The 13,720-nt window shown below is 41.1% G+C and overlaps 1 protein-coding gene across 8 annotated transcripts in view; it reads right to left on the bottom strand.

The window, feature by feature from the left end:
- Positions 1-13,302, bottom strand: part of LOC109905335 (DISP complex protein LRCH3) — a 92,046-nt gene extending 78,744 nt beyond the window's left edge. For 5 of the 8 annotated variants that reach the window (XM_020502642.2, XM_031790371.1, XM_031790372.1 and 2 more), the window contains exon 1: positions 12,995-13,301. In XM_020502642.2, the coding sequence (XP_020358231.1) occupies positions 12,995-13,238 (244 nt within the window). In that variant the 5' untranslated portion in view covers positions 13,239-13,301. Of the gene's footprint in view, positions 1-12,994 lie in introns of all 8 variants that reach the window. The other 3 variants (XM_031790368.1, XM_031790370.1, XM_020502645.2) reach the window with 2 other exon arrangements.
- Positions 13,303-13,720: the final 418 nt, after the last annotated feature.

Genomic DNA, 13,720 nt, shown 5'->3' with positions numbered 1-13,720 from the left:
TTCCTATAGTGGATCGCCGGGACCGCATTTTCCATTCATAAACCATGCCGTGGGCAGTTCTAAAACTACTTGCCCGTTGTTAACCATTTGTTTACACTTTGCTCCGTCATGTTACCTTATTAGCTAACTAACTACCTGTTAACTTGACCAGTATGTCCCAACATTTTGGGCCACAGATAGAAAAAAGGGATAGCTTTTTCAGGAGTTTGTGATCATCAAGTATTTCTGTATGTGTGTCACATATTGTTCAGTAATACTGTGCAGTGAGTGTTGTAGTATCCCGATGGCAATCCCAGCCAAGTCGTCTATATTTATCCCCTGCAGCTGTGTGAGGATCCAGGATACAGGAAGCTGCTGCTCTCCGCAACGCTGTCTGCTTCCTACCCCAGCCAGGCTCTCCCTCCAACCAGAGACAATCACACCGAAAGATGCTCAATGACAGAAATATGGGCTAAGTCCAAATTCTCTCTCCTTCATCCCAAAGTGTGCACACTTACTCACTTCCCTTCACTGATTTCAAGTTAATGTCACTCTTGCAAGTTCTAAACCCAAACAATCAGTAACCAATATCAATGTAGCAAAAATAACATGAGGTAAAACAAAAACACGAGAAAGTAAGCAACCTACGGGGACAGTTCCAATACCATATTTACAATGTTTGGGGCTGCAGGGTAGCCTAGTGGTTAGAGCGTTGGACTAGTAACCGGAAGGTTGCGAGTTCAAACCCCCGAGCTGACAAGGTACAAATCTGTCATTCTGCCCCTGAACAGGCAGTTAACCCACTGTTCCTAGGCCGTCATTGAAAATAATAATTTGTTCTTAACTGACTTGCCTGGTTAAATAAAGGTTACAATTTTTTTTTTAAAGAATTACAATGTGCAGAGATTCTGGAGTTATAGAGGTAGATATGAATAGGGGCAAGGTAACTAGGCATCAGACGTTTCCATTCTGAAAACGTGGCGGCGGACATTTGAGAAATTGACCGGTCCCATATGCATTGGGTGTATAACCTGATTAGGGCGTGTTCAGAGTGACAGAAATGACATTAAGAATATGGTAATTAATCTTAACAGGAGACGGAAGTCGAGGATGCAATGACGTGTGTCCTTACCGGGTACTTTGAAGATGTTAGAATAACTGTCCACATTTACCTTTCCTCAACAAACAAGACCAGTAACAAACAAAATCATTAGCCTATGCGTAGGTGGTGTGTTCAAGTTGGGGGAAGCAAATGTTCAACAGAAAAATGCACCTTTAAAATAATGCATTCCATGCTGACTTGTATAAGACAGCCAACTATTCATAATGTGAAGAGTTGATTGGATAGTCATAATTTAAGCCAACTCAATCACTGTTCACAAAAAAAGAACGTTCAACGCATGGCCGAGCACATATAGCATGTCATGCAATTTTGCTACTCTTTATATGGCTGCAGAAGTGAGCAGAACCTTTTTAAATACGACTAATTACAGGGTAGCCTACTCTTTATATGGCTGCAGAAGTGAGCAGAACCTTTTTAAATACGACTAATTACAGGGTAGCCTACTCTTTATATGGCTGCAGAAGTGAGCAGAACCTTTTTAAATACGACTATTTACAGGGTAGCCTACTCTTTATATGGCTGCAGAAGTGAGCAGAACCTTTTTAAATACGACTAATTTACAGGGTAGCCTACTCTTTATATGGCTGCAGAAGTGAGCAGAACCTTTTTAAATACGACTAATTTACAGGGTAGCCTACTCTTTATATGGCTGCAGAAGTGAGCAGAACCTTTTTAAATACGACTAATTACAGGGTAGCCTACTCTTTATATGGCTGCAGAAGTGAGCAGAACCTTTTTAAATACGACTAATTACAGGGTAGCCTACTCTTTATATGGCTGCAGAAGTGAGCAGAACCTTTTTAAATACGACTAATTACAGGGTAGCCTACTCTTTATATGGCTGCAGAAGTGAGCAGAACCTTTTTAAATACGACTAATTTACAGGGTACACTACTCTTTATATGGCTGCAGAAGTGAGCAGAACCTTTTTAAATACGACTAATTTACAGGGTAGCCTACTCTTTACATGAATACTGGGTGTGTCTTGGTGGTGGCAAGTACACAACCAAGAAACACTGACAAATCACAACCCCAAGCCAACTCACGTTTGGCTTCTGTCACGGCAGCCAGCATTTCTTGAGAAAGCCAAAAGAAACTTTACCAAATGAGTGGGTGCAGTTCCCCTTTAATTTCTTCCAGCGAGCTCCTGCCTTAGATAACCGGGTGTGGACTGGCCACAGAGACATGGGTCTGGCGGAACAAAACACAGAGGGAGAGAGAACAACAAGAGAGGCCTCTGCCAAGTTAACCAAGTCAGACCTCAGTCTCGATCTCCGTTTTCCTCTTTTCCTTTGTAAGGGTCTGGCAGTGAGAACTGTGTCTGGATGTAGCCCCCAAGCATCGCCAAACTGGCAGGGCACATACACACTGCATTGACCACACTCCAATTCCTCAGTCAGTGCACACAGACAACACTGACCAGTGGAGCGCCCAGGCAAGAGCATTACAGACTTAGTCAGACAAGGACATGTGTACCCCCTCTGTCTCGCTCTCTCTATACAGTTAGGGACGGCAATGTATCAAATTCATTTGAATGCATGTTTTAGCGGCATGTTCCAAATGCCTCTACTGCATTTTTATAAGCATTCCATCTTTTTGGCCTTGTCTCCTTGGCCTTGCGACTCGCAGACACCAAGCCCCAACTGCCACTCAACAACAAAGAAAAAAGCTGACTTCTTCCTCTCTGACAACAAGCCATTTAAACTAGCTATTTACATTTTAGGTTTGGTCCAACATTCTGACACCAAAAAGACATTATATCGTAGACTTGAACTAAACCTTTCTAACAATACCTTTTTTATGTCTCATCTCCCAAAATGTAGAACATACTAGGGTTGGGTGCAGTGGAGGCTCCTCAGTGGAGGAAGGGGAGGACCATCATTTTTTTTTAATGCATTGTAAAACATTTTTTAAAAGATACAACTATTCTAAATATAAATCAAGCCACCAAATAATTAAAAACACTATTTTGCAAAGAAGATCTACCAGTGGCCTCAACAGCACTCTGTAGGGTAGCACCATGGAGTAGCCGGAGGACAGGTAGCTTCCGTCCTCCTCTGGGTACATTGAATTCAATACAAAACCTAGGAGGCTAATGGTTCCCTCCCCCTTCCAGACTTACACAGTAATTATGACAACTCCCGGAGGACGTCCTCCAGCCTCAGAGCTCTTGCAGCATGAACTAACATCTTGTCCACCCAATCAAACGATCAGAGAATTGATCTAGTACTGAAGGATAAGCTACAGCTAGCTAGCACTGCAGTGTACAAAATGTGGTGAGTAGTTGACTCAAAAGAGAGAAAGACAATCATTTAACAGTTTTGATCTAATTAATTTCTTCCAAAATTAAGAAGCAAGAATATGCTCATAGATATGTGTAAGTGGGTGCTATTTATTGTTTTTTTCTGTGTGCTTTGTCTCTGTTGTATCTCTTAATATGGGTGAAAATTGTGAAATTCCAATAAAAAAACTGTTACAAAAAGAAGAAGCAAGAGAAATAGAGAGATTGAAAGTGAAAAGAAAAAAAAACAGCTAACTAGTTCGGCCTACTGAAACACCCTGCTCAAACAGAGGGATGACATGTTAGCTAGTTGGATATGACTATCCAACACAACACTGGAACTCTTCCAAGTCAAGGTAAGCTTTTGGTTTTCCTCATTTATTGCCACCTGCCGGTGTAACGGTTTACTGACAACACTGTCACAGCATGATTGTATGGGTTGACTAACACTTTAGTGCTATTAGCTATGTTGACGAAGATGTTACTTTAGCTAATATGGTTACAACGATGTAGACTGTGTGTTGAAGTTATATGGTTTGGCTTGGAAAGGGTTTTGAGCCTGGTCAACCAGTTGATGTGTTGTGCATTGAAGTCCAGAAGCGAAGAGTTGAGGAGGAGAGTGCATAGATGAAACAAGGAATGCAACGTGGCTGCTATGAAAGTGAACTGTTTGCTTGTGATCAGGGGTGTATTCATTCCACTGTTCCTGTTGAAAAATGTTTCTTAAACAGAAGCAAACAGAACAAAACGGGAATAAACATACCTGAATTTGTCCAATAGAAACTCTCATTTACAACTGTTGTACTAATGATTACACCCTATATCAGCTAGATGCAGGGAAGTGTGTGCAAGACGGTATTGAATGTCACCGTCTGTCAATGTGTCATTTCAAATTTCTCTCGACCTGTGTGCACCTACATTGTAAACTTCTCATATGCTTGGTTGCAGCAACCTCATAGGGAAAATTTTAATATCATGTAGTAGCCTAAACCTGTCACTGTTACATTGAACTGGATGAATGGAATGAGTCATCCAACATGCTGTAATAGAAATAAGGTTATGCAAATAACCGCTACTGGTTGGGTGTTAACCAGATTTCCATATCTTCATACCGTGCCTGTGCCATCCTGGTATTTACGGTATTACCGGTAGTGCACACAAGGGGTGCAATTTCATTTCAAATAAATAAAAGGACAAAAAACATCCCTTACCAGAATGCTAACAAAATTCTAAGAAGTACTAAGGTATTCTCAGCAGATGCATTCACTACAAGGACAGACAACCCAACTCAAACTTATGAAGTATCTCAAAACACAGTTTGCAGCACGCACAAAACAAAAATTAGGCAGCAGCGATCTCAATCCAGGAGGGGTTTGCCATTACCAGGAAGCTTGATCTTGCAAGCTCACGTTAGCCACTGAGCAAACATTAGCAAAACCCAGCTGGAGAGAATGCATTTGGCACATCTTAGATAATTAACTTAATAGTTATGAGATATATAGCTGGCAAACAGTGAGTTTCACACAAGTGTAACTTGATCAAATTAAGACTCAACTTCCCAAGCTCCCATTTTACTTAATTATGACATAACATTGAAGGTTGTACAATGAAACAAGAATATTTAGACTTAGGGATGCCACCCGTTATATAAAATACCGAACGGTTCCATATTTCACTGAAATAAACATTTTGTTTTCGTAATTATAGTTTCTGGATTCGACCATATTAATAACCAAAGGCTCGTATTTCTGTGTGTTATTATGTTATAATTAAGTTTATGATTTGATATGTTAGAGCAGTCTGACAGAGATGGTAGACAGCAGCAGGCTCGTAAGCATTAATTCAAACAGCACTTTTGTGTGTTTTGCCAGCAGCTCTTCACCAGCACAGCGCTGTTTATAACTTCAAGCCTATCAACTCCCGAGATTAGGCTGGTGTAACCTGTGTGAAATGGCTACCTAGTTAGCGGGGTGCGCGCTAATAGCGTTTCAAACGTCACTCGCTCTGAGACTTGGTGTGGTTGTTCCCCTTGCTCTGCAAGGGCCGCAGCTTTTGTGGAGCGATGGGTAAAGCTGGTTCGAGGGTGGCTGTTGTCGATGTGTTCCTGGTTCGAGCCCAGGTAGGGGCGAGGAGAGGGACGGAAGCTATGCTGTTACACTGGCAATACTAAAGTGCCTATAAGAACATCCAATAGTCAAAGGTATATGAAATACAAATGGTAGAGAGAAATAGTCCTATAAATACTATATTAACTACAACCTAAAACCTCTAAATTAAAAAATATATATATATTTTTGTATTTGTTTTATAAATCGGCCGATTAATCGGCATCGGCTTTTTTTTCTTTTCTCCAATAATCAGTATCGGTATTGAAAAATCATAAAAATCAGTCAACCTCTTGTTCCCAAGTCCCAATCTTATCTACATTTGGTGTATAATTTTACTGCAAGAAATTGTTAATTCTACAGAAGTTAATATTAAGGCTCAGAGGTTATAGACCTACAGTCAGTGTCCAGATTTCAGTTTCCATTTAACCTCTGAACAGCAGGCTACTGCCATAGGCCTATTTGAAGTCCCTGTCTTGTGACTGTCAAATTTGTATAGCTCCTCACAATCATCACATAACATAGCTGGGACAGGCATCATCCTCTAACTACTTTCCCAAACAATGTCTGGCCCTCCCTTCTCTTTACTTCAACTCTCCATTTCACAGCGTTACTGTTTTTCAATTAAACTATTTTCCGACGTGGACGATGTTCACTTTATCTGCTGTTCCCCAAAGCATTTGGCGTGTAGGTTATTTAACATGCACACGGTTATAGGCCCTAAAGCTTAGAGATGTACGCACTAATGCCAGATAGTCTTTTCAAATATTATTTGACGTTAAATATATCCTATAGATATAAATTGCACAAGGAAAAAAACATTTCTGGTTTGTTTAAAAGGTATTGTTTTCTCTTTTGGCTATAAAAGTGGAACTGACAGCATTTTACCTACTTTGCATATATGAAATAGAATCATAATATCAGTCAAAAATATACAATTCATAGTTTACGCTACAAAACATACTTTATAAAGAGGTTTTACAAATACAGTACCAGTCAAAAGTATGGACACCTACTCATTCCAGGGCGTTTCTTATTTTGTACTATGTTCTACATCGTAGAATATTAGTTTAGACATCAAAACTATGCAATAACACATGGAATCAAGCAGCAACTAAAAAAAGTGTGAAACAAATAAAATTATATTTTAGATTCTTCAAAGTCGCCACCCTTTGCCTTGATGACAGCTCTTGGCATTCTCTCAACCAGCTTCATGAGGTAGTCACCTGGAATTAATTTAAATTAAAAGGTGTGCCTTGTTAAAAGTTCTACCATGTCACAACACAACTGATTGGCTCAAACGCATTAAGGAGGAAATATATTTCACAAATGGAATTGTACAAAGAAGATGCCCCTATTTGGTAAAAGACCAAGTCAATTTTATGGTAAGATCAGCTCAGATAAGCAAAGAGAAACAAAAGTCCAGCATTATTTTAAGACATGAAGGTCAATCAATCCAGGAAATTTAAGTTTCTTCAAGCACAGTTGCAAAATCCATCAAGCGCTATGGTGAAAATGGCTATCATGATGACCGTCACAGGAAAGGAAGACCCAGAGTTACCTGTGCTGCAGAGGATAAGTTTATTCGAGTTAAATGCACCTCAGATTACTGCCCAAATAAATGTTTCAGAGTCGAAAAAATATATATTTTTTTACCTTTATTTAACTAGGCAAGTCGTTTAAGATCAAATTCTTATTTACAATGACAGCCTACCCTCGGCCAATTGTGCACCGCCCTATGGAACTCCCAATCACAACCGGATGTGATTCAGCCTGGATTCGAACCAGGGACTGTAGTGTCGCCTCTTGCACGGAGATGCAGTGCCTTAAGACTGCTGCGGCACTCAGGAGCCCAAGTAAGACATTACAACATCAACTGTTCAGAAACTGGGTGAATCAGGCCTTCATCGTCGAAATGCTGCAAAGAAACCACTACTAAAGGACACCAATAATAAGAAGAGACTTGCTTGGGCCAAGAAACACGAGCAATTAGAACGGTGGAAATCTGTCCTTTGTTCCAAATTTGAGATTTTTGTTTCTTTGTGAGAGCAGAGTAGGTTAACGGATGATCTCCGCATGTGTGGTTCCTATCGTGAAGCATGGAGGAGTAATGGTGCGTCGCTGGTGACACAGTTAGTGATTTATTTAGAATTCAAGGCACACTTAAGCAGCATGGCTACCACAGCATTCTGCAGCGATACACCATCCCATCTTTGCGCTGTGGGACTATCATTTGTTTTTCATCAGGACAATGACCCAAAACACACCTTCAGGCTGTGTAAGGGCTATTTAACCAACAAGGAGCGTGATGGTGCTGCATCAGATGACCTTGCCTCCACAATCCCCTAACCTCAACCCAATTGAAATGGTTAGGGATGAGTTAGACAGCAGAGTGATGGAAAAGCATCCAACAAGTGCTCAGCATATGTGGAACTCCTTCAAGATTGTTGGAAAATAATTCCAGGTGAAGCTGGTTGAGAGAACGCCAAGAGTGTGCAAAGCTGTCATCAAGGCAAAGGGTGGCTACTTTGAACAATCTCAAATAAATATATTTTGATATGTTTAACACTTTTGGTTACTACATGATTCCATATGTGTTACTTCATAGTTTTGATGTCTTCACTATTATTCTACAATGTAGGAAATAGTAAAAAATAAAGAAAAACCCTTGAATGAGTAGCTGTGTCTAAACTATTGACTGGTACTGAAGGTTCTATTTGACTCAACATTCCATGACGTACACTAAATCACAGCTGGCCTGGTACATTGCTTACTGCCTCCATTCGGGATTCACAGTTTCAGTTTCACTGACTCAATATTTTGGACAAAAACAGATGAATGTAATTAAGGCTATCAATTAAATCTGACTAGCAGGGGAAATGATCACAAGTCAGTAATAATGTGTCTAATAGGCTAGCGTATCTATTTATGTACCAAGCTAAGAACACCGAGCCCATCTGAGGCTGGTAACGAATGAAATTGGCACTAGGTCTTCCTTTCCTGTGGCGGTCCCCATGAGAGCCAGCTTCATCATAGTGCTTGATGGTTTTTGCGACTGCACTTGAAGAAACGTTCAAAGCTCTTGAAATGTTCCATATTGACTGACCTTTATGTCTTTAAGTAATGATGTACTTTTGTTTCTCTTTGCTTATTTGGACTGATCTTGCTATAATGTGGACTTGGTCTTTTACCAAATAGGGCTATCTTCTGTATACCACCCCTGCCTTGTCACAACACAACTGATTGGCTCAAAAGCATTAAGGAAAGAAATTCCACAAATAAACAAGACACACCTGTTAATTGAAATTCATTCTAGGTGACTAATTCACGAAGATGGTTGAGATAATACCAAGAGTGTACAATGCTGTCATCAAGGCAAAGGGTGGATACTTTAAATAATCTCAAATATAATATATTTTGATATGTTTAACCCTTTTTTGGTTACTACATGATTCCATGTGTTATTTCAAAGTTTTGATGTCTTCACTATTATTCTATAATGTTGGAAATAGTACAAATTAAGAATGAGTAGGTGTATCCAAACATTTGACTGGTTCTGGAGCTACTAGGGAAGATGTCATTGGAGGAGTGGGCAAGTGATATCGTTTTTCTGTGGCTATACACAGCTAGAGATGCAAGAGTCATTTGGTTAGCTAGGAAGAACTTTAAAGACTTTTCCAGTTAGCTAGCATCTTGTTTGCAAATTCCCTCTGGCTATCGAGCTCGCTACTCCAATTTCAGAGCACTCTAGGTGCCAGAGCACAGAATAACTGATGAATTTACAAACGCAAAAAACCCGCTGAATATGACCTTAGTCAGTAAACATAGGCAAAAAAGGAATAGTTTACATGTTATCGAGAGAGTTCATGACAAACAGCCTAACCAACTCTTCTAGGGTGAGTAAAATGGTCAGAGTGAGGTTGTTCTCATTTGTGTCGAAGTAGCTAGCTATAGCAAGAACTTTAGCCAGCTGGCTTGGGTGCAGGCAAGCTGCAGAAGGACAAGTAGGCTACAATTCCACATCGTTCAGTGAAATTTTGACGGACAACTAGCTGAAAAAGTTTGAAAGGGTTTATCTGATGTTACCTCATTAGATTTTAGCACACCTTGCTCTGGCTAGCATTCATTTTTATCTTGTTGATGTACATACAGTGGGGCAAAAAAGTATTTAGTCAGCCACCAATTGTGCACGTTCTCCCACTTAAAAAAAGATGAGGCCTGTAATTTTCATCATAGGTACACTTCAACTATGACAGACAAAATGAGAAAATCACATTGTAGGATTTTTTATGAATTTATTTGCAAATTATGGTGGAAAATAAGTAGTTGGTCAATAACAGTTTCTCAATGCTTTGTTATATACCCTTTGTTGGCAATGACAGAGGTCTAACGTTTTCTGTAAGTCTTCACAAGGTTTTCACACACTGTTGCTGGTATTTTGGCCCATTCCTACATGCAGATCTCCTCTAGAGCAGTGATGTTTTGGGGCTGTTGCTGGGCAACACAGACTTTCAACTCCCTCCAAAGATTTTCTATGGGTTTGAGATCTGGAGACTGGCTAGGCCACTCCAGGACCTTGAAATGCTTCTTACAAAGCCACTCCTTCGTTGCCCGGGCGGTGTGTTTGGGATTATTGTCATGCTGAAAGACCCAGCCACGTTTCATCTTCAATGCCCTTGCTGATGGAAGGAGGTTTTCACTCAATCTCACAATACATGGCCCCATTCATTCTTTCCTTTACACGGATCAGTCGTTCTGGTCCCTTTGCAGAAAAACAGCCCCAAAGCATGATGTTTCCACCCCCATGCTTCACAGTAGGTATGGTGTTCTTTGGATGCAACTCTGCATTCTTTGTCCTCCAAACACAACGAGTTGAGTTTTTACCAAAAAGTTATATTTTGGTTTCATCTGACCATATGACATTCTCCCAATCTTATTCTGGATCATCCAAATGCTCTCTAGCAAACTTCAGACGGGCCTGGACATGTACTGGCTTAAGCAGGGGGACACATCTGGCACTGCAGGATTTGAGTCCCTGGCGGCGTAGTGTGTTACTGATGGTAGGCTTTGTTACTTTGGTCCCAGCTCTCTGCAGGTCATTCACTAGGTCCCCCTGTGTGGTTCTGTGATTTTTGCTCACCGTTCTTGTGATCATTTTGACCCCACGGGGTGAGATCTTGCGTGGAGCCCCAGATCATGGAAGATTATCAGTGGTCTTGTATGTCTTCCATTTCCTAATATTTGCTCCCACAGTTGATTTCTTCAAACCAAGCTGCTTACCGATTCAGTCTTCCCAGCCTGGTGCAGGTCTACAATTTTGTTTCTGGTGTCCTTTGATAGCTCTTTGGTCTTGGCCATAGTGGAGTTTGGGATGTGACTGTTTGAGGTTGTGGACAGGTGTCTTTTATACTGATAACAAGTTCAAACAGGTGCCATTAATACAGGTAACGAGTGGAGGACAGAGGAGCCTCTTAAAGAAGAAGTTACAGGTCTGTGAGAGCCAGAAATCTTGCTTGTTTGTAGGTGACCAAATACCTATTTTCCACCACAATTTGCAAATAAATTCATTAAAAATTATACAAAGTGACTTCTGGATTTTCTTTCCTCATTTTGTCTGTCATAGTTGAAGTGTACCTATGATGAAAATTACAGGCCTCTCTCATCTTTTTAAGTGGGAGAACTTGCACAATTGGTGGCTGACTAAATACTTTTTTGCCCCACTGTAACTGAGGAAGAGAGCCTGCCTTTTCATGGTTGTTTGTTCAAAAGGACTGTAGTAAAGTTGCCAAATGTAAGGGACTCCCCTGGTATTTGCAGAAATCCATTCAGGTGTATTTTGTGTCTTTTGGCGAATGATTTCTAATTATCTAAAGTCACGCTGTTGCAACTGCCTGTAAACACACAGTCCAGATCAAAGTGAATTATCCCAGGCCTGTGGCAAATGGCTTGTTTTCATAAAGGCCTACTATAGTGCACAGGTAATGCAGACTACGGTGCTGGACCAGAGAGATGTTTTTATTAGGTTTTATTTACTGCAGTGTCTATTCATTGTCCAAAAGCAAGGCTGTTTCCCCATTCTATATTGCTACAGAATTTTCACAAATGTCTTAGTATAGGTAATTCCCAAACATTGTAAGAATTTATGAAAACATGATAATGACCATATCTAAGTGCTCCCTTGTCAGAAAATATATATGTATATATTTTTTTTTAAGTGTCATATTATTCTTGGTGTGTATATTAACCCGATTGTAATAAGATTAAGTTGATAAAATAATGTCAGTTCCACTTTAATTACCCTAAAGCCACCTGGCCCATGGATATAACTGAGGGGACTTCGGGTTATGAGTCAACCCCTGCAAGTGTGTATGGGGTAGGGGTCTGTGTAAGGGTCCAGGGGAGGGGGAAAAAAATCCAATAAGAGGCTAATTATTGCATTCATTATGCCTATAGGAGACAGAGAAAAAAACGTGAAATGGGTAAAAGGGGAAAACGATATTTGCCAGAAATACTGGTATGGCATGAGCCATCCAAATTATACATGTCATGTGTGTGTTTAGTGGCCGTTAGTGACAGTCTGGAGCGAGTTCAGGAATGTGCGACATCGTGTCAAAGCCCAACCCCAGGCCTGCCACAGTCCCTCAAATGACTGTCCACCTCATATGAGCTGTGAGGGACGATGCAATGCAGCATGCCAAAGATGAACATCGTATCACAAACAAGAACAAATAGTTCACCGCATTCCCTCCCTCATTTTCTGGGCCACGAGTTACCTGCAAAAAACAGGTAATGGTGACTAAACTGGTTCTTGATCAGAGTCCTACCACATTCCATGAGGGTGCAAAAATGTCAATTCTCGCGCCACGTATTGTAACGTTTTGAGTGCGCCTGGGAATGTATTTTCAGCATGTTATAACTACCTACATCCATATGAAAACATGAGCTGACGAAAGTTAGGCTGGCAAGTAATTAACTTAGGTAACTAGCCACCCGTCAAATAACTAACGTTATGGTCTAGCTAGCCAGTTCTCTAACTTAAGGATACCGCTAACGTTAGCTAGCTGAGTAGCTCTCCAAATTAACAGGAGCATTGTTACATAGCGACATGCTTAACACGTTAGCGAGTTGAGCGATACTTTGCCAACTTCCCAAAGCAAATAGTAAGCTAACTAAATTAGCTAAATAGTTTGCTAGCAGCCAAAACAAGCAACATCGTTCATCAGAAAATGTAACTCATTCAAACCAGTGTTGACCAACTCCGCTGTCTGGAGACGTCTGGACTCTCGCTAGCTGGCTGGCTAACGTCAGCTAGCTTGCTAATGTTGGCCGGACAGTGTCGTGACGTTAGCTAGCAGGCTAACTTGGTAGCTACTCCAAGTCAAAACAAGTCTATTTTCGAGGCTATGCTGGCTAGCTAGATACCCACAGCCATCGTCGAAGTGCCTGTTCGGGTTTATTATAAACATTTCCATCTATTCTACTGCGCGAGTCTCGATCACCACTCACCGGCCCGAGTTGTGTCTGTGAGGTCGTGGTTGGCGACGCTCCTCGGGAACTCCTTCAGTTTCCTGCCGCTGAGGTTGAGACAACCAGTTGCCGAGGCTTCGTCTAATGCCCTGTCCAGAGACCGATTCCAAGACGCAGGACCCGGTGCCCCTACTCCATTACCGGGAGACCCGACCACTCCAGAATTGCCGACCGCAAAACTCGGTCCGGTGTTCTCCGCAGACAACAACACCGAAGCCGCCATTACACACCTAGCTAACTCCCACCGATTCTCCCTACCCTGCAGCCGCTAGGTTGATAATACGCAAGCGCAGAATGTGAGGGCAGACTGAAGCGTCGTAGAAGGGAGAGGCTAGTTTGGGAATTGGCCATGCGCAGTGATAATACAAATGTATGCATCCCATCCATACTTTCAAAGTAATGATATATGAATGACATCATCTACCCTTGGTGTGACGTTCCTGACTGATTTGGATTTTACTCTCACAATCATCTTGTGTGAATGTTACTTTGAACTTTGTCACTGTTCACTAGGCTATCATTAGGCATTTCATAGCCTAAAAATTATGTCTATTGAGCAGTGGTTCTCAATAGGGGGCCCAAAGGAGTTGTTTACAGGGGTCCCTGAAAAAGCAGAGATGAAACAGAAGAACCATAATTTAAATCTAACTAAGTAGTGGGCCTCAGAAAGGAAACGTTTGAGAACCCCAGCAATAGCACTTAGGT

Source organism: Oncorhynchus kisutch, linkage group LG15 (assembly GCF_002021735.2).
Source record: "Oncorhynchus kisutch isolate 150728-3 linkage group LG15, Okis_V2, whole genome shotgun sequence".
Lineage (NCBI taxonomy): Eukaryota > Metazoa > Chordata > Actinopteri > Salmoniformes > Salmonidae > Oncorhynchus > Oncorhynchus kisutch.
The sequence above is the reverse complement of the archived record's forward strand: the minus strand, read 5'-3'. Positions and strand labels throughout refer to the sequence as shown.